This window comes from Cercospora beticola, chromosome 5 (genome assembly GCF_033473495.1).
Source record: "Cercospora beticola chromosome 5, complete sequence".
In the NCBI taxonomy this organism is placed as follows: domain Eukaryota; kingdom Fungi; phylum Ascomycota; class Dothideomycetes; order Mycosphaerellales; family Mycosphaerellaceae; genus Cercospora; species Cercospora beticola.
The window spans coordinates 1257651-1281272 of NC_088939.1; the positions used below are offsets into that span (position 1 = coordinate 1257651).

Genomic DNA, 23622 nt, shown 5'->3' on the forward strand with positions numbered 1-23622 from the left:
TTGAAAAGAGGAGCAGGCAGTGTTGCTAGTCCCAGCAACAATGGTTGGACATGAATTCACAAAACCATAAGAGGCCGAATAGCTGAAGGAGAATGAGGACAATGCGCTGGTGGCGCGGGACTGAGTGCAGATAACCAGGGTCATGGCGGGCGAGGGTGTAGAGTCGACAGGCAGGATCAGGAGAGTTCGCATGCATCATGAGCTCCACATAGCCCAAAGAGCAGGCGGTCGCAGCATGTGCAGCAGTAGCGTGCTCAGCCAGGCAGAGAGAAGGCTATGCCAGCATCGCAATGAAGAAACTCCGCACAGCGAGCGAGGCCGTCACACGGCTGTTGGCCTGGCCTTGGCACAACTACCGAGCGTATGGACGCCGGTCTTCGCACTAAAAGTCACCAAACCAGTGCAAGTGCCAGAAATCGATCATTAGGCGCATCCGTGCAGGTAGGATGCATGATCCTTGTTTATTCGCGCCTATGCAATTAGTCGCGCCTGCGGGGGCATTCGCCGGCTTGATGCCCAGTCGTCTTTCCAATCGGGGCCGGACGCTAAGGGCGTGGCGGTCGCATCGTGCATGGCCGTGATTTTGCAAAGTTTCAGAGCACAATTACAGGCGCTTCCATGCATTATTTGCATGCATCTGCGCTCAGTCTCTTCTCCTTGACGAGAAGATCAGTCAACACCTGAACTTGCGCGTGTAGATCAGCCACAACAGAGTTCAGCCTCTCAGCCGAATCGCTAGCCGCCGTAAAACCATGCGCAGACAGTCCTGCAGGCGATCGTGCCGTTCGCGGCTGTTCTTCCAATAACGACGTCCGAGACATCGATGGCGCCTTTCGATAAAGTGGTCGGCGGAGGGAAGTCGGGGAGTTCTGACTGCGTTGAACGGCAGAAGAGCCGGTCTTCCGTCGATCTTCCAGCAGCGTAAGCGCCCTCTCATACAGCAGGATCATGGCCACTAGAGGCCAGTGCGTCGCTTTGAGCAGCACGATGCGAGCAGCTCGCAGTCGCTGCGGAGACAACACCAAGCGCAGCGGCCGAAGCAACAGAGGCAACAGGTTCTGTATCGGGCAATCAGCTCGGGATCAAATGACACGCGACTGCACACTAGATTGCCAGTAGTGCCAACGAGCATGAAAGCATAGTGTGCAGGTGTTGGTCTGCGGAGCACCAACACAGTCGAGCAGAAATAGCGACCATGATTCGCCGACAGCAGCTCTCCACGGGACGGTGGGGGGCTTTGGCGCCAAGTCGTGATGTCCATCGGCCGACAGGTCATCTGAACGGCAGAGCAGATGTCGAACGCACGATTGGCTTGTGCTGATCTTTCGTAAAGCCGTGCCGGTGCTGGATGTGAACATCCTAACTGCAAGTTCAAGTGTATGGGGCGCAGGCATGAGCGTCAACTTACAAGTACAGGATAAAAGTAGGTCAGGCGGTTAGAAGTCGAAGCCTAGAGGGTGCATCAGTGTGTGAATCTGACCATTTTTGGCAGTGAGAATTACCTCCAGCACGTAGACACTGTAGCTGTGCTTCACTGTCAGCTTCACAATGTACTGCCACAGCACTGCCATGTGCCTCTAAACTTACACGAACATGTATTCGTCCCGAGCATGCTCCATGACCTGTGTTGTGGCAGAGAGAGCCTGTCAGCCAATCATTCTGGGCTGGGCGCTTAAGTGAAGCCCGCTGTTGAGCCGACCCCTGCACCCACCTTGTCAAGCTTGTTCGAGAGCAACGAGATCAAAGAAGTGATGAGCAGAATGTTAGTCAGTGCGACAAAGACCAACATGATCGGAGGTCCTAGAACGGGCGAGATCTGTGGCGGTCAGTCCAAATTGGGGGTCGTGTAAGGAGCTTCAAGGCCGAACCTGGTCCGCAACATCCTTCGAACATGATTAGCGTGCAGTTTGATGGCACATTTGATGTGTTGGCTTACGAATCCTAAATAGCTTGAGCCGAAGAAGACTTTGATCAGGATCCAATTCATGGCGCGGAAGCTGTACGTGCCTCGAGCCAGAAAGCTAAAGCACGTGGAGAATCCTGGTTGTATTAGCCATGAGCTCAAAATGCCGCAGTGATCTTCTACTCACCGAAGAACATGATGACAACCAGTGAAAGGAACTTGAGAAACTCGACAGTCTGTGCCAAGAAATCAGTGGGAGTGGAGGTGATCAAAGTTGAAGGTCACGTGCCATGGCTTTGAGAACAGGCAAAAGCATGCCAAAGTATGGATGTAGACTCAGCAGTGAGCAGATTCTGTGAACAGTCAGTTCAACACTACCGGCATTATGATCTTACCCGTTCTCACCTTGGTACCAGGAAGAGGGCTTCGACAGATAGAATGTCGAACGCGATGTCGTTGACGTAGGAATCGTGGTGCGCCAGACCAATCACTCTCGCGACGAAGAATGCTATGCCAACGAAGATGATTCCTAAATCCCAGAGTGACCAGAAATCGGTAGCGTAGAATGTCAGACCAGCATCCTTGAACTCCACGAGCTCATTGTAAGAGAAGGACGCAAGCCAGACATACAGCATGACTTCAGCGCCGGTGATGTGCGAAGCTTGCTTCCTGATCAAAACAATGTAGTACAGCGCCAGGAATCCTGCGAAGAAGAGCACTTCAAAGATCTTGAGGTAGAGCGGGACCCTGAGGCGAGCATATGGGTCGCTCTGGTGTTTTCGGTACACCTTGGCTTCTTTGCGAGAGTGAGTGCTGACGTCCGACCAGAACACAATGTCACCTCTCCAAAGACCATAGATGATGTACTGGATGGACCTCTGGCTCAAGAATTTCTTCGCGCCCGCCACCGCAGCTATTTCAAGCGCGCTGAGATTGGCGAAAGTAGACGCAAAATTCGCTTGCTCGGTGTCTGTATGATGGTGTTGCATTTCGTCGTAGAAGGAATCATCCATTCGGCGCACAGGCGCTGTGGAGTTCTCAAGGAGCGGACTCTCTTCATCCTGGTCATCAGGAAGACTTGGTTCTTGCTCAGCATTTTCCAGGTCTCCGTTCTCCATGTTGGGGCCACCAAAGTGAACAGGTAAGTCTGTACACAGGTAATCAATCGTCTCGCGATACGTTAGATGGCTGATGAAGCGCCTGCGCAGAATATCAGCCCAGTAATTGGCTCGCATTGGCTTACCTACCATGCAACCAGCTCGCACGCGAGACCTCTCGTCTCGTTGACGCCTCTATCCTCTCCATCATCGAGGCCATCGAAGTGCCACTTGAGCGCACTAGATGGCAGTCAGTCACAGTCCCGGTCCTGACGGCATACTGGGCCATACTCACAGCAGCGCGCTCACGATGCCTTCATGCTGTACGTCATCGACCAGATACCGCACAAAAGACCGCAGCTCTCGCGGATAGACCTCGCGACGAAGTTCATCCCACTCATGCGGGGTTTCTATCGCCTGGACGAAGAAGCTGGAGTCGCGACAGGTCAGCCATCGCGTACCAGCCACCTGGATGGCGCGTCTGCCAGCACCGCGGCCAGGACTCACGTAGAAAGCTTCCGCACCACAGTATCAAACCTCTCACTGTCGTCGATATCTGGGATGACTGGTGGTGCTCTGCGCACCATGGTGACACAAAAGACAAGGTGAGGTGAGAAGAAGCAGTTTTGACAGGATCTGGTCGCTGGTAAACTAACTGCAGGAGCGGCACTAACAGCCGCGGTCAGTATAAGCTATGCGCGGTGTACCCGTTCCGCGCGGCTGTTTAGACGCCGCGACAGGGGTCTCGCGCTTCGCCAGGAACCTTCGTTCAGCTGCCCGAACGTGTGCTGCACTGTGCATACGTCAACGTGATGGCTGCGGGGATTGTATACAGGGTCCTCAAAAATGTTCATGCAAGAGCAGATTGATTCATATCCACTAGCTACGGCGACAGCGATCTGGTCGCACCGCCACACGGCCTGGCCGCTTCGCCTAGGCCTCACATAACCCATTTGACCCATCTTAGCCGCTCACGGCGTCGGAAACTCGAGCCTCCTGTGCAGTCTTGACACAATTTCGATGTAATTCTCATCCGTCTCCATCGTCAGATATCCATGCCGAACGAAGAAGTCCAAGAGCACGAGAGCACAGTTCGGCTTGAACTCGCCATTTCTCATAGCCTCTTTGACCTCCTCGACCGTCTTCAGCTCAAACCCTTCGACCTCGTCGTCTGAAGGTTTTGGCTCAACGTCTGGCGTCACTTCCAAGTCGTACACGTACTGACATTCTGGTTGTAGCAATCGTGTCTCACCACCGGCTCGCTGGTCGCGAATATGGAAATATGTGACTGTTCCGACTGCCTTTGCCTTCTTTCGCACGAGCTCTTCTGGTAGACTGGCCTCCTCTGCACTTTCTCGCACCAAGCTTTCGAACGGCGATTCTCCTGTTGCAATGCCACCAGCCACCGTGTTGTCCAGCATACCGCCGTATGTTTGCTTGTCTGCTGCTCTTCTCGGTACCCATATCCGTGTCTGTTCTTCCTTCTCCTCATTCCCTTTGACGTATGCTGTCATGTGGCAGCCATATGTGACGATTCCGAACAGAGCACTTGCAGATCGTTCCATGCTGAACAGCAGTTCTCCACTGGGCCCATACACTGGATACAGCTCGTCCCTCCATTTTGATAGGACCTTGAAATGCCCAGTCGCATGCATAGCCCGGATCGTTGCTTCCACAATCTTGGTCCTCTCAGCCTCTGTGTTACCGCTGACCAAAGTCAATGATCTCTCCTCGTCGTTGATCCACCAGTCTGGCAGCCCCCGGAACACCTCCGTAACGCTCGGAAGGAGATATCCCAGCTCTGTTTCTGGATAGCCCTTAACATAGAGAGCATAATATGTATTGATGTGAGCGAAGAACAATTTCGGGTTCGTTTGGTAGTAGGGAAAGTTGTCGCATTCGTTGATCAAGTCGAGATTCGATTTGGGTCCTGGGCCAATTGGTGTCGGGTCGGCAAGGACCATCGATATTCGATCATTGCGAAGCACAGCGTCTGGATCGGCGGAGTCACCTGTTTGTGCTGTCCCGGGGCGGGAATCGTACGTATCGGAATCGGCGTCGGCTGGCGTCCAAGATGGTATTCTTGGAAGCTCCTTGGGAATGAAGTCTCGTAGACGATTGAGATTGAACGCCATGTTTGCGACTGTGTTGTTGTTCAGTGAGTTCGTTGTGCTTACCGGTTCAAGCTGAGCTTACTGACCTGCTCGACCAGGGTCTGGCGACACTCTGTTCTTGGCGCTTCGGCTAAAATGCGGGACTGTGACGTTGACTGGAAGGATTGACCACTCGAACCTTCCTGTTCTATCGAGCAATTTAAGGAAAGAGCTACTGCACGCCGTGGACGCGATAAAGTAAGGACGTTTTTCTCGACGCTATACATGACTATCGAGCTACACCTAGCGTGTCTACTGTATACAACACCATAGATTAATACTCAAGATGTCAGTTCCATTCGGCATTATCATCTCTGGTCGACCGGTCGATGTTTCACCACAAGCGATTACGGAAGCCCAATATGCCTTCCGGATACCGCCTGCACCAGCATTCAGCCATATCGTGGTCTTCCTTTTACCAGGGATAACTCTTCCTTCCGGGACGGCAGCCTCTGTATATGTGCAAATACCGCCCTCACAAGAGTTCAAGCTATTGGGAGCTATCGGACCCGGCAAAGAAAGCGCAATCTTCAAAATTTCCGGTCTGAAATCTGCTACCAACGTCAACCAAAATGCTATGCTGGATGATCCTACGGCGCAAACCGGAGCTGTACCTCAAGGCGATGTAGTGATCGGCGTGTCGATTGAGCCAGAAGCACAAGTAGCAGCTCAGCTTGCTACTCTGCAAAGCGGCGGTCACTCCAACAATGCTCAACTGTCCTCAGCGCTGGTCAAGCTAGGGAGCAGTCCAGAAGGGAAGGCCACCACGAAAGTTCTTGCACAGAGAATTATTGGCAATGCTTTCAATTTCCTCGCGAGCTTCGGCAGTGATACTGTACCTCTAAAGGCTTTCCAAGACTGGTGGCAGAAATTCGAAAAGAAAATCGACCTGGACCCATCGTTCCTGGAACGGGAAGGCGCGGAGTGACGCGACTAGGCTGTTGTTCATGATGGATCAGCAATGCTTTGAGAAGCTACTACCATATATTTATGAGCGAAAAGCGTCATCGCTAGCCTGACTTTGAAGCAAGAGGCATGCCCTCTTTCCAGGGCATAGCTGAGCAGCATGATCTAGCGAACATACTAGCAGGACCACAGGACTCTCGCGACAGTCCGCACGGCATCCCGAAACTCACACAACAAGCAAAACAACCAATTCTTCCTTGCCAATTAGATCTGACTGTCGTGTGGGGGAAATATCCTTCGCCATTTTGATGAGAACGCTATCCACGAAAGCATGTTGGCGATACAGCTATTGGCACATGGTACTGTGAAGGAAGCTACGGCGCGGAATATCGTACGAAGGGGGAGCTTAGCTGAGGTCTGAAGTGTTGCTTGTGGCACCGGATTTCGGACCAAAATATCAAGCTGTGCTGGAAGAAAAGGTCTGGAGGTACGCATTGTGATGGCGAGACAACTGCGAAAGTGACATTTACAGGGTCAATGCCGATGAGGAAGTATGTGGCATAGAAACATATCCGCGCATTGGGCGAAACATTTGTACAACGAAAGAATGCATTTGAGCTTCTGGTTAGCTAAGTACTTCCCTTCTATCTTCTAGTTCCACACCTCCAGCCGCAGGACCGGCGCCCTCAGTATCTAATTCTGTGCTTCGCTCGTTTCGGTACGTGTCGCTCTCACGAGGGCTTTCCGCAATATTCGCATACTCGCCGCTTTGCAATGTTACACGCCTTCCCAGTCCGACCTTGCTTCTCGCCCAGTCGAGTTTGATTAGCACCCATATGGCAGCTGCCCGGAGTAAGACCCACATCTTTTCTTGACTCTGCAGCTGCGAGGTATCGTCTCGTGGATTTTCGTGTTGTTCGTGCTGGAATTGGAACTTGAGACAGTCCTTCACTGTGACTAAACCCGTCAAGCGGCCACGATGCTCGACAAGGATGACTCGCGGACCAAGTTTCTTGAAGAACTCCATAACTGTCTCGAGTGGTAGACGCGGATGTACTGCAAGAGGTGTAGGGTCGACAAACTTGCTGAAATCGATCGACATGCTGCCGCCTGTTTCGGGAATGTCGTCAAAGGACACGGCTGGTGCGGCAGCAGAGGGAGTCGTTGCAGTGCGTGGGCCTTCAGGCGGACTGAAATAGCACCTTGCAGACGAAGAGACGGGCTGCTCACGCTTCGCGCGTTCGATGGCGTACAAGAGCTCGACTCTGCCAATGTAGCCCAGCAGAATGTTTGTCTTAGTGTCTTCGACAATTGGGAAACCCTGAAATTTGGTGTCTGCCATGATCTGCTCAACTCGCTTGAGAGCCAGTCCTGTAGCGGGCAATACTGTAGGGTCAGCCGTCATGCATTTGCTGACAGGTACACCAAAAGTATGCTCCTCCTTGCCATCAAGGAAGGGAAAGCCATTGAACCAGATCATTCGATCCGCAATGCCTCCTTTGCCAAATCGCTCCGACACAGCTTTGGTCACTCCGACCACGATCATAGTGGGGAGAATGTAAGTCAGCGCGCCGGTCAATTCGAACATGATGACCACGACAGATACTGTCAAGTGCATGATGCCTGACAGAGCTGCGCCCGCTCCCAGAAAGGCATATGTGCCCGGGGTGATACAGGGCACATCTGGCTCACAAGCCGAAAAGAATGCTGCATCAGGGAAGGTTTGGTGCAGTGCTTCAACAATGATGCCCAGCATACGCCCGAAGGAGGCACCGATCGCCATGGAGGGCACGAATATGCCAGCAGGTACCTTGCAACCATATGAGATGATGACCAGAAACGTCCGAAGAATCGTGGCTGCCAACAGCGAGAAGATCATGTACCAGCGGTTCTGTTTGTCGCACAGTCCATTGTAATCGTTGGTACCTTCGCACTCAAGGAAGAGAATCTCCATGCTTTCCGTCATGTCGATGCGCAAAAACATGTTCCAGTAGCAAATTACAGCCGTGCCTAGAGCGAGCAATGTTGCTTCAAGAATGGGGAATCTGGTCAAGTAACGTTTCCGGAATGCCTGTGCGCGCATATTCCACTTCATCACAAAAGCGCCGTAGCAGCCTCCAAAGACTCCGATCATGATGTAGAACGGAATCTCGAAGAAGTGCCAGGTGCGATCATATTTGACAGTGAACATGACCAGCTGCCCGGTGCGGAAGGGATTCATCGCAGCCAGCACTGCTGTTGCAACCAGAGCGCAGAAATAGCTCCTCCACATGGTCTTCAGTGGGAAGTAATTGCTCATCTCCTCCAAACTGAATAGGACTCCTCCAATCGGACTTCCAAACGCAACGGCCACTCCAGCAGCAGCACATGCAGACAGAATCTCCCGCGTCTTAGCGGCATTGCGCCGATACTTGTCGAACATGCGACTGATGACATTTCCGGTGCACACGGCATAATGCACACTCGGCCCTTCCTTTCCCACGCTCAGTCCAGAGGCGATGGCCAAAGGTAATCCAATACTCTTGATCAACAGTGTCCAGAATCCAAGAAAGCCCTTCATCACGAACCCTGCGATGATGCATTTGATCTCCGAGATACCACTCCCTGCCGCGTAGGGCGCGAAGCTCTTGACCAGTCTCGCGCTGGTGAATGCGAAGAGAGTAGAGAAGATGATGTAAACCACATAGTTCACAACCGTCCAGCTTGACCAAGGCACAAACTCTTTACACCCCTCTTCCGCTCCCCAGCAACAGAAGTTCTCGTTCAGGTAGAATGCGGTGGTGCAATGCCCTCGCTTGATGTCCGATAGCCATTCCGTCACGATGTTCAGGAACGCAGCATTGAGGCCGATTGCCGTACCAATCAAGGTAACAACAATCCAACCTTGCCCAGCATCGTATGCTTCCCACACTTTACGTCTCCAGCCTACGCGACCAAAGGACTGTTGGTGAGCGACTCGGGACAAGCGTCGCGACTTGCGCCGTTGTTGTTCGCGAGCGGCATCCTGGACCCAGTCAATCGTCGTGAAGTCCTCATATCTCTTGATCTCAGCTATCTCCTCTGCGACGCGGACCTCTTCAGAGGAAATCTGTTGATCGAGCTGGCCATTCTCGGCGCTGGAGAGGGCGGAGGCTCGGCGGCTTAAGCTGTGGTGTGGGCGGTCGGAGGTGGACGAGGGCGCATAGCTGCTGGTGCGGCGGACGGGAGCGGGGCCGGTGGTGGAGATGCTGCTCACGCGCCGGCTCATTGCATTTTCATGTCGGCAGAGTGCTGATGTCGTGAGAGTCGTTGGATGTCGAAACGAGGGTCTTACACTTGTCAGTTTATTGAGCGGCCTTCTCGGTTAGCGATTGTCACATGAAAGTTAGCGCGCAATTCAGTTAGGCGCCGCCATCAATTCATTCGCGACGCGTCCTATTCGCGCCCACTCTACACGAACATACCAGCTCAACTCTTCCTGCTGCAACGACGAAAGCAGCGCCAACATGCCATACAACAATACGCCTATCGCGCCATCAAACGAGGTCACTGGCACCGTCTCACTGCCTCGTGAGCCCCCCGGCCCAGCTCCCCCTTCTCCGCGTTTCCACTGACCAAACGCTCCCAGTCGCTCGCGTCAAGAAGATCATAAACGCCGATCCTGATATCAACCAATGCTCCAACAATGCCGCCTTCGTGATCACGGTTGCCACTGAGATGTTCTTACAACATCTGGTCGAGCAGGCATACAACCAAGTGAAATCAGAACATGGACCCAAACCGAGGCGTAACATTCAATACAGAGACGTCGGTAAGTGACGTGCGCAGGCGGCGCGAGCAAAGCGAGACACTGATGGGACCTTCCCAGCCAACGCCGTAGCTCGTGTCGAAAACCTCGAATTCCTGACAGACGTGGTGCCGAGGACGATGACGATGAAGCAGTACAAACAGAAAGCTGCCAAGGACGCTGCAGCGGGAGCAGCATCCGCAGAGAATGGAGCACCTGGGAAAGGCCAGGGAACACTAGATGGACACGTTGGAGCCAATGGCTCTGCGGCTGGACCAGCACCAGCTAAGGACCCAGTGAAAGAAATTGCAGCACAGGAGGGAGCTCACGGCACAATTGACGAAGAAATGCGGGATTCATGATTGCATTCTTGGGATTTCATGGAATCCAGCGATGGCGTTCACGGGCCATGAGATCGGAGCTGATGTGGGCTTTGCCGCTGCGACAGCATGAGCAGCGCTCGAGGTCACGCGAATTTAGACTTGAGTTTTCTGCTTGTCACCCAGGATATTGACGCGGCACCATGACTGGAAAAGCACCCGAGCGAAGCCATGGTCATGTCCAGTTGCGCGAGAGCAGAAAGTTAGCAACAGCGTTGCCGCTACTTGCCGACAATGACTCCAGGCATCCGCCGCTTTTAGAGCTTGGGGCAAGCCGAATTCGAAGAAGCTCAAGAAAAGCGCTATGTGGCAAAGGCTCGCCTATGCTACATATCGTGCTTATCATAATGGCTTCCACCACTACCAAGGTCGATCGGGAGGTACCAGCCAAAACGATTACTTGGATCCCACTTTCTCTTCAGCTTTTGCAGTCTGTCCACCCTCCACTGCTGGTATCCATACAACTCTCTCTGGGTCTCAGTGCCATGCGCATAGTTCACGTATGCATTCAACGCATGGCCACTACCCTCGACTATGACTCGACGCATCTCATTGCCGTACACTGCGCCACGACGAGCCAGGTTCGCGTCGTTGGGCGCATGCGTAATGAAGGGGCTGATCAGCAGATTACTTGACCGATCTGCGAACGCCGTGCTATTCTCGGGCACCGACTGGACAGCGTTCACGCTATAAGCCTCCAATATGATGCGCGTGATGTTGAACTCGGTCGGAAGAGATTTGAGCAGATCTACTGCTGCGCGCATACCAGCAAGAGGATATGTCTCCAAAGCCAGCGGAAAGCGCTGCAGCGTCGGGAAATTCTTCGCACAAGGTGGGGCATCCACGTCAAATCCCATCATCACGGAGACGCCTGCCAGATCGGTTGCTCCGCTGACGCTGTTGAACGGCTGAAGAGCGCGGAACCCGGATGAGTAGGTGCCAGGGATGTCGTTGCCCTGCCATATCAGAAAGATCGCCAAGATGACCTGTAGCTGGATCAGCACAAAAGGCACGCTGAGCATACACTTATTACACCATACCTTTCCATCGGCCACTCCGGGAAACCTGCCTGCGAACCCGAAAACGATCAATTCCACCGGTCCTGGGTTTTCAACACCACCAATCATCCCATTCATAACTCGCAACACCTCTTCCAACTTTTCCTCTTCAAAATAGAACTGCTCGTATGCCCAATCCCGATTCTCCTCAGTAACATCATAAATCTTGTACACGAATTCTGCCACAATGCCAAAATTATGCCCAGCACCCCGCAACGCCCAGAACAAATCTTCGTGCTGATGTGCAGAAACCTCCGCGAGACTCCCATTCCCCAGGACCAGCTTCGCAGAGATCAAGTTATCTGCCATCAGCCCATATCTGCCTTGCAGCCAACCGTGGCCGCCTCCGAGCATGGGTGCCACTGCTCCAGTGCAATCGCAGGCTCCTTGGACCGTTTGCTTCGAATGGAGAGCGAGCTTGTCACGGAGCTCACCACTGAGAACTCCACCACCGACTACTGCACTTTGGCCATCCCGAAGAATCTCGACGTCTTTGAAGCTCTCGAGCCAGATTCCTACGCCGTTGCGAAGATTCGCGAGGGAGAGAGTTGCGCCGTGGCCGCCGGAGATTGCGAGGAAAGGCTTGGAGTGGGCGTTTGCGACCCGAATTGTGCTTTGAATGTCCTCGATCGTAGAAGGGTGGATGACGATGTCAAAGTGCGGGATTCCCCAAGAGATTTGCCATCGTGATGTGGCGTTCCTGTAGCATGAGGAATTTGGGTGGCAAATTTGAGCTTGTGAGGAGAGGTGAGGAGCGAGGGTTGTGGCGAACGTTGTCGATGATGGGTTTGAGATTGAGAATATACTAAACGTATACCCTACGGCGCTGGCCAAGGTTGCGGTGAGGACTGCCGGAAATGCCCCCATTCTCAAACTGATCACTTTGTGAGCTTGGAGTCTCGGGATCGAGCAGAGGAAGTCAGTAATTTGACTCTTCTGACTACTTGGCCTGGGGACCTATAGTGGGCTGACCTGAAGTCGCAGTCAACCACGAGGACGATTGTACTTTATGTACACGCTGTGCACGGCAGTAAGTGATCCACCACTTTCTGCCGATACGCTTATTCAAATTCAAATGCAGGCCTCAGCCTCACGTTAACACAAAGCATAATTCTTGCCCCGATCCTTCAGCTTTCAGCGTTGTAGGGCATCTTCATTTGTGAGCATCGCTCTGCCGTCGTCCGTCGGAGTTGATCAGCCTTCTGATTGGAATCACACTTCAGACGTCCGACGCTTCTCGATCTACGAAGGCCCTTGGGTCGCTACTTCATAAGGGACGATGTAGTGGGGAGACCAAGCCTAGCCCATATACGGTTAGCTGAAGAACACTTCCTATTTCGGCCTATCCTCAGCATGTGAAGGCCGAACAAACAGATCCGACGGCCACTGCAGCTCAATCACGCAAGACTGACAAGACAGAATGCTGACAACTGACTAGCCACACGACCTCAGAGACACAACAATTCGGGTCGCTACGTAGGTGTCCATCAGCCCATGACTCGCAGTCGACTAAAGACCCAGATTACGTCACAATCGAATGAACAACACCTCTTTCTCCGTTCTCATTCTCTAAACCGTACGTTCCCAGAGACGATACAGTAACAAATCGGAAAACTCCAAGAAAAGATTGCCCAAAATGTCCAAAGCCCCCAGCAAAAAGCTCACCGACGAAGAAAAAGCCGCCAAGCACGGCGCCCTCGTAGTCTTCGGTTCCGGCCCTGGAATAGGACGCAATGTCGCCTCTCTCTTCGCTGAGCGCGGTTTCTACAAAATCTACTTGCTTTCCCGGAACCAGGAACGTCTGCAAGAAGACATCGATTTCGTGAAGAAAGCTGCCCCGGAGGCAAGTGTGAAAGCTATTGCGGTCGATCTTGAGGATCCGGGTAAAGTAAGGGCTGCGCTGGCGGAATTGGATTCGAGGTTGCATGGGAAGTCGTTGGAATGTGTTTTGTATAATGCTGCGAGGGTTGGGCAGAGTAAGTTGATGGAGTGGAGTGCGGTGAATTATGAGTCGGACTTTAGGGTGAGTTTTCGATTTGGTGTTCTTCTGTTTTGAGTTGGGAGTGGGGGTTTATGCTGATGTGTTGGGTGCAGATTAGTGTTGTGAGTCTTTTGATGGTTGCGCAATGGGCTATGCCGCAGCTGGTGGCGGCAGGGAAAAAGGAGTATTACACGCCCGCATTCTTGGTGACGAGTGGTGGCTTATACAAGAATCCTTTCCCACAATTCGTAAGTGTTGCCTGTCTGCTGAGGATTTGAAAGACACATGATCTGACTGCAAGCAGTTCTCACTCGCATCGTGCAAAGCTGCTCAGTACAATCTCGTTCACAGCCTACACAAGGAGTACGGCTCGAAAGGAGTGCATTGTGCGGCAATCGTGGTGGAAGGCAAAGTAGCTGACGATGCCAAAGTGACTACTGCTCGGAATGTGGCGGATAAGGCTTGGGGATTATTTGAGCAGCCTGCGCCTGGCGATTTGGACGCCACTATCACAGATCCAGATTATGCAGAGTTCATGAAGAAGGTGGAAGCTGGCGCTTAGCTAGCATTCAATTGCTCTGTAAATATTCTGTTCAGTGACATAATTGCTCGTGCTATTTCGTTGTGGACACTTTCAGAGTGGAGCCTGACATCCAGAGAATCCGGATGCTGGTCCATTCTTGCCGACATCAAATTTGGCCTGTGTTGGGCAAGCGGTTAAGTTCAACTTGCAGATCGCGTATCTTGCAGCGCCGTTGTTGATTTCGGTGTAGAGCTTGACGATTTTGGCACTTGGAAGATCCACGAAATAGAGGTTGAAAGCCCGAATCGGCACACCTCCAACAATGAATTCCGAGTAGGTCGTGATAGTGTCACAGCTATGAGCAGTGTGAATCAATCGGCTTGAAGTTGGCGGCGGCAAGTGATCCGCGTAGCTCGCGAGATATTCTTCCATGCTATGCGCGTTCGTGTCATTGAGCTACAGAAGTTAGAAGAACGTTTTGCACCCTCTAGAGGTGAATTTACAGTGCCACCAGTGAGGAATGCAACACTATCCGACACGAATTGGAAGTTCGGGCTGATGAACTTATCGATCAATTCTTCGTAACCTTCGACCTCGCGGCGTATCGAACCGAAGACAGTGGGGAAACTGGCAGCACTGCCGTCAGTCAGACAAGATTGCGAATGGCCGACGCATGCGAAGAAGGCGGCGCTGGCGGCGTAAGTGAGGAAGCGGAGATGCATGACTTTGAGAATCCTTCTCTTCGTGAAATTGAGCAAGTTAATGCTGCAATCGTTCCTCATCTGCTGAGGACTTATACGACAAAAATCTGTCACAGCGCGGCAAGCATCGGTGTGACGCCAATGATGGGGGTACTTGAGCGCAGCAGTGCTACGGCAAATCTCGAGAGTACAGTCACAGCTCGATAGCGCCATGGTGAGGCGGAATCATCGTCGGGCCAATCATTTGCTGTAAGGTATAGGTGGGTGTCCCTCGATCACATCTTGTGCAAGTTTGAGGACTTGTCCATGGACGCTAGATGGAGCACAAACCAGTCCATAATCTGCAGTCTTGGTCAGTACGATGCAATGTTACGCGGCAGACAGAAAGGACACACTGGACGCCATCTTCCTTCCTGTTGTGAAGTCGATTGGTTTACCGTTCAAGTCAGTCACCTTCCCACCCGACTCCTCGAAGATGAGGATTCCCCCAGCATGATCCCATATGTTAGATCTCCAGCTTGTATACCTGAAGATACGTACCACGATATGGCTCCGGCCGAGACCTAATGCCGCGTACTTCATTAGGCTGCTGAAGAGATCCACACCAGGCCATCGCGTGTTCAGCTTTGCAGCAACCTTTTGATGCAGCTCAAGGATCGTACTCGTGTACATCGAGCAGTCTGACCAGATCAGACTATCAAGAGAAGCCTTGTCACCATGTCGCTCGAGTTTCGTTGCCGGCGCAAGCTCTCCATTCGACTGCATCGGTCGAACAAAAGTGCCTTCGCCACGTACAGCATAGATCATCAGACCTAAGCCGTGCTCATCAACCACATCTTCACTGATCGTAGAAGAGTGAAGCACGACGTTTGGGCAGCCAATAATGCCGATCTCCTCACGTCCGTCAATGAGCATAGCACAATTGATGGCATACTGCTGGCCTCGCAGAAATGTGGCAGTCCCGTCTATGGGGTCAAAGACCCAAGTTCTCCCCTCATCACTTCTTTCCCTTGTACCACCCCAGTCAAGGAACGTAAGCAATTCGTCCTTCGAGCCGGGTGTAGACAGTGCAGGAGTATTTGCCTCGAAAGCCGGTTTTGCGGATTCTGTCAGCTCCCAGACCTTGTCGAGAAGAGCTGCGTTCTGCCGCAAGTCGTCTGCTGACTCTTCGGCCAAGAAGTTGTCTGACGGGAACACAGCGTGCACAGCGGAGGTCAATAGAGCTTGTGATGCGAAATCGCCCACAGTGACTGGGCTGAAGTCGCGTTTCGAGATTTGGCTGTCTTGGCTCACGGTGTGTCGTTGCAGTTGCTTCGTGAGCACCGCACAATGTTGTACGGCAGCACAAGCCACATGGAGCTCTGCCTGCAGCCGACTCGGCATGGTGGGAGGGAAGGTGATGGCAGGATGAGAGAACATCGTGTTGGGATGAGACAGAGAGAAATGGCTTTGTCTGCCTCAGGCATAGTCTTGGCGCATGATGGAGCGGAAACTCACTCTTTCTGCTTCGCCCGAACGTGTGCAAGCACACCGACAGCGACTCAACATTTGGAAGATATGAAGCGCACAAAATTATATTGTGGAGCTATCACCGCTCTTCCATGGTCTCCACGATCTCGTGGTCGAACTCTGGATTCACCCAGTTCGGCTTTCCGCACCGCGCCCGGATCGCGCCTCCAAACCTCTGAAGCATCGCGAAGGCGGGTATGCAGACAAAGACCGTGATCATTGCGTGACCTGCAAAGGTCCACGTAAAGCCGACAGAATCCACCCATGGCACGATAAAGAACGGATCTATGAATGCTGAAAGGTTGAGCAAGACGGCGTAGAAGACGATCACCGACATGCTTTGCATGGGATACGCGTCCAAGACGTACGCAGCCACGATGGTGTTTCCCATCTGTATTCCGGCACCGACTGGCATCATGGAAGTCAGCGATCACTTTCTTAGGACAGTCCAGGAAGGTCGACTTACACAATGCGAACGCCACCTGGCCTACCATCCAGTGGTAGTTGTTCTCGATGGATACACCCCACAGCACCAGCCCTACTGAAGTCAACACTGCTGCAGGATACAAAAGCCAGATACGCATTTCCGGAGTCTTGGTTGAGTTGGCGCGCGCTGCAAGTTTCGCCACGAGCCAGTCACTGAGCCGGCCGGAGCAGAAGATCTCGGAAAACAGCGTGCCGACGATGAGACCGATGAACAGCAACCTAATATCCTTGTTAGCATGCTCACATGAAATCAGGATCGAATGATCGAGGCGTGCTCATACCCTTGAATCTGAGGCGAATAGCTGGCGTATGCGACGGGCATAATGGTGATGACGGACAACATCCACCAGTACCACCCGAAGCAGTAAACCGTGATCGAAATCGGGACCACAGCAAACTTGAATGTCTTGCAAAATCTGATCACAGTGTCCCAGACCTTAGGATGCTTCATGCCTGGTAGCGGCGTGACGTTGACAAATGGCAGGCTCTTGGTCCGCTTCACTTCTACCTGTGTTGCTGATATCTTTTCCGACACCACTAGACCTGGAGACTTCTTGGACAGCATCAAGTCGCGTGGGTAAAGGGTCTCCGGCATGAATGCCACTTCAGCCACAAGGATTACTCCCAAGAGAATCGCTGTCAGCCATTGTATCCATGTCGACGAGACAAGATCGATGAATCCACCAATCAGCGGACCCAAGAGCAGGCCCAAATCGAGGGCCAATACCCAGAGTCCGACTTTTTGGCCACGTTCGTACTCGAAGAACATGTCGTTGATAATGGCTAATCCCACCGATGCAGCTGGCGAGCAACCAAGACCTTGGAAGAATCTAGCTGCCATATATCCCGAATAATCTTTTGCCTCGGCTGCGCCTATAGTCGCCGCGATGGCCATAATTGTGCCAATGATCATAATGGGCCGCCTGCCGACGATGTCTGCGGGACTCGACCAAACCAAAGGGCCGATCGCGAGTCCTAGAGCTGGAATGGCGACAGTCCAGTTTATTTGCTCGAGTGTCGCATCGAATTGTTCCTGGAGCTCTGGGAACGCTGGCACGGTCGTTGTGGTGATGTAGGTGAACATGAAATACCTGCGACATATAGTCAGCCATTCTGACTCTGTGCCTGTGTTTCCATAACACTCAATCGTACAATGCCATCACGATTCCGAGGATCGTGTGCTTCTGAAAAGACGACCAGTTGAGAGGATCCAGGACATCTCCTTGCACGGGAACCGGGAACAGAATGAAGCCATTCTTGTCCACGAGTAACTCGAGCCCGGCTTCTGTGTCTGGACCTTCAACGATCGCGCTCTTCTTCTCGGATTTATCGTCGACCATGTTGACATAGAAGGGCGGCAACGATTGCAAGATTTATGCTAACGAGTGCAGGGAAGAAGTATATTTAATGTTCTCGGCTCTACGACCCACAGCGTCCAACGATAACGGATCGACGGATGCGACACAAAAGCAACATGCATGAAGAAGATCTCGAGCAGGATTGCTTGCTTGCGAGTGCCACATCTGCAGTGCATATCAATGTGCCTGATGCTGCTGGACGCAACAGCCTATCAAGCCAAGCCTCATGGACCCTATCGTGGAGACTGCAGCATGGGAACGCCGAGCCCTCCGCTTATCTCTGAAAGTTTTAGCAATCGCTTCGCTCACCCACAGATAACAGATCTGAAACGGAAAATCAAGGTCTCTCTGACCTATCATGTTGCTATCCACGAGAGCTCGCGTTCGTCGGCACGCGACATTGCCACGCGGTATCGTGTTGTTCCTGGTGAGTCCAGGGACTTGGAAAGCTCGAATGTATGTTCGTGTTCTTGCGCCTCTCCAGACAAATCTCCTGCGTGTCATTCCCACACGCTCGCATCTGTCGGCTGTGCTGTCTAGTGCGCGAGCGCATTCAAGCCAACAAGGTCGCTCCGTTGCGACCGGCATGCGCCCTACTGCCGGAAAACAAAACAGAAACCAGGCTTCAGACTCCGTGCTCCTCTGCCTATGGAATTCGAGTGCCCCTTCGATCCCCGTATCTCCACCTCTTATAGCGTAGCTAAGGTACTCTGTCTCGACAAGCCTAGCAGCTGCGGATTATAGTTTGCGAGAGAGACCGCAGAGTCAGCGGACCCCCTAAATTCCGTTTTGCTGTCCACAACTGGCGTCGATCCTGGATGGAGTGTCCGCTAATGCTGCCTGTGCTGCGATCGATTGTGCTTCTCACTACGGCTGTGCCCCAATCCAAAGATCCCGCAACCAGCAAGTGCAATGCCGACTATGCCGCCGTGCTTCACAGATCAAATGCCGATGATCTCTGGACACTTCCCCTTTCGGTGAAGGTCGGCCTACTATACAATGGCTTTCCAGTCGTGAGACAGACGATCAACAAGACTTGAAGGTTTAGTGCACTGTCCAAATTGCCTGAACTGACGAATTCTTCAATCCCGCAGCTGAGAACCAAGACCTTGTGGAGCAACTGGAGGAGTGCTTCAAACTTTCAAAGTAAACGCGAGTGCCGTGCTGCGGGATTGTGATTGTGTAAGTGGCCAAGTGAGCTGGATCTTCGCCATCGATCTCGGTACTGCGGACGCAAATGTTTTGCCAGAAGGTGGGCTGCAATCTCGAAGAGGCGGGTAAGAAGCGGCCATGTCACTTATCTCGAGAGGGTCTGCCACTGCTGGCGCAGGAGTAAATAAGGGAAGGAATGCGGTAGACCAAGGCCAGTAGGTGTCCCTCTGGTGCGAGCTGACATACCTCACATGCCTCGGCTCTCAATGTATTTGTGAGTTCGTCTGATTACATATTGATGCTTGTGCTTGCTGACACGGCACACTCGACCTGACAAGGCGAACCCCATGCGGGGCCCGGCATTCTTGAATTTCGTGGTATGTCAAGAGCCAATCAGCTCATGACCATGGATCGAACCTTTCTGGAACCACAGTCTGCAGTACCCGGGGCAGTCGGATGCTCTGCACAGTCCGTCACATGCATTCGAGGATCGGAAAGCAGGGCCTCTAACTCTATGCTTTCACTCTCAAGAATCTGAACTGGCAGACTTTGGACACAATGAGCTGTCTGATTGGCAGTGATCCATGCAGAATTGCGGAGTAAATGCCCTGCTCTGTACCCAGTATCCGCGTATGCATTTGACGGACTGTAGTACTGTCCTTGACGACGGGCTCCTCGATGCTCTTGGCGTACATATGGCCTCCACGAAATGAGCCTCTCCGATTGTGCGAAGACCAAAGTCATGCCTACAGTAACCGGTACCCAGCTCGTCAGAGTTTCTGGTTGTGCTGACTAAACTGCCATTGCTGTGCATAGCGTCCACTTCGTTTCCAGGCTTTCCTATTCACGGCTTCATCTCTGGTTTAAAACTATCCTCCTCCGCAGAAGCTGAGTATCTCTTCACCTTGACCGGGTTTGATAGACTTTTCAGTGCTTACGCACACACTGGGCCGAGCGACTTTCCAATGATGGCGATTACGAAAGAAAGTCCCGTCTGCACCTCCAGTACATGGGTCGGCAGACCGATCACTGCCTGTGCAGGGTAATGTGTCGCACAAAAAGCCCGTCTCCGTTCCCATAAATTGATCGAGAGACTAATGATTTCCCTGCCACGGACAGAGCTTTCTACGTTACAAGGAATCCATTATTTGTAGCATCACTGTCCGCTCGCTGGTCTCGATCAACATCACGAATCGGACACTCTCTAAGCGATGGACGCCCATCTTTCGAATGGCGGACACGATCTACCTCACGAGGTAGAGTCTTTGCCACTGGTCCTGGAGAACTTGGCACGAGAGTTTCCCGATAATATCTGGATGAAAATACCCTTGGACGCAGAGCTGAAAAAGGGATGGCGCGATATCACATATCGAGAGCTGGCAGACGCCGTCGATGCCATGGCTCGCTGGATCGTCCGCGAGTTTGGCATTGGCAATGGACAAGAAGCTGTGGCGTACATAGGCATCAACGACATGCGGTACGCCGTAGCGCAGATCGGACTGATCAAAGCAGGCTACATGGCCCTTTTACCGTCGTCCCGGAATTCTCAGGAAGGCCAGACATCACTGCTTTCGTCAACGAGGTGCAGGATTCTCCTTCACAGCGAAGACTCCGAAACAAGCGTAAGCGTCATCAAGCAAGCTGCGCCAGCCCTGCAGGCACTACAGATTCCGTCATTCGACGAGCTGCTCCGACAGGCATCGGCATCAGAGGCAGCGACGGCGTGTCCCATCGCTTATACCAATAAGTCTGAGGACAGAGTCATCGTCCTGCACACTTCCGGATCTACCGGGCTACCAAAGCCAATTTACCATACCAACGGCAGTATCGCTGTCTTCAAGCAAGTGCCACAAGTGCCTGCTCCACATGGTCGTCAAGGTGTCTATGCTATTGTTCTAGAGAGTGATACCCTAAGCTTTTCAGTGGCACCCTACTTCCACTTAATGGGCGCATCACGCATCTGGACGTCGTTACTTTGCCGGCACTCAATATGCTGTCTGCCACCGGGCAAGCCTCCTACGAGTGAGATAATTATCAAAATTTTGAATGAAACACGGCCTAAGACCTGGGCGACCCCCCCTTCAATCATCGAAGAGCTTGTACACACACCTGGTGGCCTGGAAGCCCTCACTAATGTGAAGTACGTCATTATTGCGGGCGGGCCACTAGCTCAGAGTGTTGGCGAACGCGTTAGTGAACACACTCGGCTGGTGAATGCTATAGGATCGACGGAGGCTGGCTTTATAGTGGCCCTTCTTCCGGAAGATAAGGCGGACTGGCTGTACTTCGAATTCATGGCGGGCAGTGGCGTTTGCATGGACCATCAGGGTGCAAGCTTGTACGAGATGACCATCAGACCTACGGGTGACCGTCGGTACCAAACAGTCTTTCATACCTTTCCCAGCGTCACGGAGTGGCGCACCAAGGACTTGTTCGTGGAGCACGCTACGAAGAAGGGTCTTTGGCTTTACAAAGGTCGTAAGGACGATGTCCTAGTGTTGAGTAATGGCGAGAAGTTCAACCCGGTCGGATTCGAGAAGAGTCTTGAGGGTCATGCTTTGATCAAGGGAGCACTCGTTGTTGGGCAGGCACGTTTTCAGACTGGGCTTCTGATCGAGCCAGATTGGAATTCATGTGGACACCGAGACAGAGATCTGTCAGAGCTTGTGGAAGAATTGTGGCCGTTCATTGAACAGGCCAACAAAGCTGCTCCAGCACACGGTCGCGTCTGGAAGTCGAAAGTTGCTATCGCCAAGCGAGACAAGCCTTTCAAGCGCGCTCCCAAAGGGACCATTATGCGGAGGCAGACGACAAATTTATACGCCGCGGAGATTGAAGCGCTTTATTCGAATGAGGGGACTTTTGATGAGCTTGGGCCGCTTCTGGTCGACCGGAATGTTGGTATCAACCCAGCCATGGAGTACTTGCGCAAGGCGTTCAAGGCCAAAGGCTTCGAGATGCCAGATGACGTTTCCCCAGATGCCGATATCTTCAGCTACGGCATCGATTCGCTGCAGGTCATGGCTCTTTCATCAATCTTGAGTCACGGGATAGGAAAGCCTGTATCACCTCGTGTGATCTACGGCCATCCGACTATTCGAAGCTTGGCCGAACATCTCACTGAGGTCGAAGACGACACCTCTGCTCGCCTGTCCCGCGAACAGGTAATGGAAGCAATGATCAAGAAGTATAGCCATGATTTACCTTCGAGATCAACCAAAGGCACGCCAGCACTGAATGAGCACACAGTACTCCTCACTGGCTCCACTGGCTCTCTTGGAGGTCATGTCCTAGAAGAGTTGATAAACTCTCCCTCAGTGGCTCACGTGTATGCCCTCAACCGTTCCACTGATGCAGAAGCTCGCCAAGCCAAGCAGTTTAAGTCCCGCGGTCTTAGCATTGATGGATTGCGCAAAGTAACCTTTCTCACAGCCGACTTTGGCCGCGAGCATTTCGGACTAGACTCCAGAGTGTACGATACCATGCTCCAGTCCGTTGATATCCTGGTACACAATGCGTGGGCGGTCGATTTTAACAAAACTTTAGCAAGCTACGAGGGTGTCCACATCGCCGGCACTCGCAGAGCAGTCGATTTCTGTATTCAGTCCAAGTACAACGCGCAGATCGTCTTCATATCCTCAATCGCAAGTGTCGGGAACTGGTTTCACGACCATCCGAAAGAGACCATCGCGGAACAGAAGGCCATCCCGGAAGAGATCCCAAAATCTCACTCGGTCGCTCTGCCCCAGGGATACGGAGAGTCGAAGCACGTGGCATCCATGATTCTAGCACATGCTGCCAACACAGCAGGTATTCCGGCAACGATTGTGCGAGCAGGACAGCTATCGGGTTCTGTCACCAGCACGGCCGAGTGGAATCGCCAAGAGTGGCTGCCGAGCATCATCATCACGTCCAAAGCGCTGGGGCTCATCCCAGAATCATTGGGAGTCCAAGACACGGTCGATTGGGTGCCCATGGACCTCGCTGCGCAGGCGGTAGTGGAGATGGCACTCGCGCGTGCGCATGATCCTGCTGGCCTCGATATCACGCACCTCAGCAACCCGCGCACCGCCTCGTGGAAGGCGCTCATCCCCGCTGTACGCGAAGCCCTCGAGCGAGAGACCGGCCGCAAAATGGCCGTGGTGCCATTCCGCGAATGGCTCGAAGCCCTGCGTGCGAGCCCAGTCACGCCAGCAGAAATCGAGAAGAAGCCTGGCTTGAAGCTGCTGGAGTTCTATGAGGGAATGGCGAGCTCGGGAACGCAGCAGCCCAGCATGGCCACGACGCACACGCAGGAGCTGAGCAGCACGGTGCGGGATATGGCTGCCATTGATGGGGCATTGATGACCAAGTGGCTGCGGGAGTGGCAGTAGTAGACAAACAGCTTGTTTGTTCACGCAGCATAGGATGAGATAGGGCGGAGTGATTTGACTCAGCAGAAAATTGTGTCGATTGAGTAAATGCTGACTAACACGATTTCCAGTGTGGCGTTGTGGGAAGAATCTTTTCAGAACCTTTTCCGTCTCTAGTGCTTCTACTCGTTAATTTTGAATGACAAGGTACCGAGGTAGGGCCCCATATTGGAAAGGACAAAGGTTGCTGTAAAGCATGGTTTGAGCGTCAACTTCGAATTCTTTCAGTGACTGGAA

General features: G+C 52.7%; 11 protein-coding genes across 11 annotated transcripts; 4 read left to right on the top strand and 7 right to left on the bottom strand.

The window, feature by feature from the left end:
- Positions 1 to 623: 623 nt before the first annotated feature.
- Positions 624 to 3587, bottom strand: RHO25_007741 (uncharacterized protein; the record flags this gene model as incomplete). The annotated part of the gene is made up of 13 exons (XM_023599919.2): positions 624 to 1058; positions 1409 to 1450; positions 1503 to 1524; positions 1588 to 1622; positions 1712 to 1816; positions 1869 to 1883; positions 1937 to 2040; positions 2091 to 2139; positions 2193 to 2256; positions 2309 to 3103; positions 3151 to 3240; positions 3296 to 3430; positions 3508 to 3587. 13 exons carry the CDS (start codon positions 3585 to 3587, stop codon positions 624 to 626), a joined length of 1971 nt encoding a protein of 656 aa, XP_023449607.1.
- Positions 3588 to 3971: 384 nt separating this feature from the next.
- Positions 3972 to 5135, bottom strand: RHO25_007742 (uncharacterized protein; the record flags this gene model as incomplete). The annotated part of the gene is made up of 1 exon (XM_023599920.2): positions 3972 to 5135. The coding sequence occupies one exon, from the start codon at positions 5133 to 5135 to the stop codon at positions 3972 to 3974; it is 1164 nt and encodes a 387-aa protein (XP_023449608.1).
- Positions 5136 to 5439: 304 nt separating this feature from the next.
- RHO25_007743 (uncharacterized protein) lies at positions 5440 to 6081 on the top strand (the record flags this gene model as incomplete). Its single annotated transcript, XM_023599921.2, has 1 exon — positions 5440 to 6081. One exon carries the CDS (start codon positions 5440 to 5442, stop codon positions 6079 to 6081), a length of 642 nt encoding a protein of 213 aa, XP_023448921.1.
- Positions 6082 to 6684: 603 nt separating this feature from the next.
- Positions 6685 to 9306, bottom strand: RHO25_007744 (uncharacterized protein; the record flags this gene model as incomplete). The annotated part of the gene is made up of 1 exon (XM_023599922.2): positions 6685 to 9306. One exon carries the CDS (start codon positions 9304 to 9306, stop codon positions 6685 to 6687), a length of 2622 nt encoding a protein of 873 aa, XP_023448922.1.
- A 238-nt stretch (positions 9307 to 9544) lies between these two features.
- RHO25_007745 (uncharacterized protein) lies at positions 9545 to 10187 on the top strand (the record flags this gene model as incomplete). The annotated part of the gene is made up of 3 exons (XM_023599923.2): positions 9545 to 9608; positions 9667 to 9849; positions 9907 to 10187. The coding sequence occupies 3 exons, from the start codon at positions 9545 to 9547 to the stop codon at positions 10185 to 10187; spliced, it is 528 nt and encodes a 175-aa protein (XP_023449219.1).
- A 344-nt stretch (positions 10188 to 10531) lies between these two features.
- RHO25_007746 (uncharacterized protein) lies at positions 10532 to 12130 on the bottom strand (the record flags this gene model as incomplete). The annotated part of the gene is made up of 1 exon (XM_023599924.1): positions 10532 to 12130. The coding sequence occupies one exon, from the start codon at positions 12128 to 12130 to the stop codon at positions 10532 to 10534; it is 1599 nt and encodes a 532-aa protein (XP_023449490.1).
- Positions 12131 to 12899: 769 nt separating this feature from the next.
- Positions 12900 to 13806, top strand: RHO25_007747 (uncharacterized protein; the record flags this gene model as incomplete). The annotated part of the gene is made up of 3 exons (XM_023599925.1): positions 12900 to 13286; positions 13358 to 13492; positions 13549 to 13806. The coding sequence occupies 3 exons, from the start codon at positions 12900 to 12902 to the stop codon at positions 13804 to 13806; spliced, it is 780 nt and encodes a 259-aa protein (XP_023449492.1).
- Positions 13807 to 13878: 72 nt separating this feature from the next.
- RHO25_007748 (uncharacterized protein) lies at positions 13879 to 14489 on the bottom strand (the record flags this gene model as incomplete). Its single annotated transcript, XM_065602977.1, has 2 exons — positions 13879 to 14223; positions 14271 to 14489. The coding sequence occupies 2 exons, from the start codon at positions 14487 to 14489 to the stop codon at positions 13879 to 13881; spliced, it is 564 nt and encodes a 187-aa protein (XP_065459049.1).
- Positions 14490 to 14708: 219 nt separating this feature from the next.
- RHO25_007749 (uncharacterized protein) lies at positions 14709 to 15887 on the bottom strand (the record flags this gene model as incomplete). Its single annotated transcript, XM_023599927.2, has 2 exons — positions 14709 to 14809; positions 14864 to 15887. 2 exons carry the CDS (start codon positions 15885 to 15887, stop codon positions 14709 to 14711), a joined length of 1125 nt encoding a protein of 374 aa, XP_023449389.2.
- Positions 15888 to 16056: 169 nt separating this feature from the next.
- Positions 16057 to 17803, bottom strand: RHO25_007750 (uncharacterized protein; the record flags this gene model as incomplete). Its single annotated transcript, XM_023599928.2, has 4 exons — positions 16057 to 16385; positions 16444 to 16682; positions 16745 to 17554; positions 17616 to 17803. 4 exons carry the CDS (start codon positions 17801 to 17803, stop codon positions 16057 to 16059), a joined length of 1566 nt encoding a protein of 521 aa, XP_023449493.1.
- A 2381-nt stretch (positions 17804 to 20184) lies between these two features.
- Positions 20185 to 23346, top strand: RHO25_007751 (uncharacterized protein; the record flags this gene model as incomplete). Its single annotated transcript, XM_023599929.1, has 1 exon — positions 20185 to 23346. One exon carries the CDS (start codon positions 20185 to 20187, stop codon positions 23344 to 23346), a length of 3162 nt encoding a protein of 1053 aa, XP_023449391.1.
- Positions 23347 to 23622: the final 276 nt, after the last annotated feature.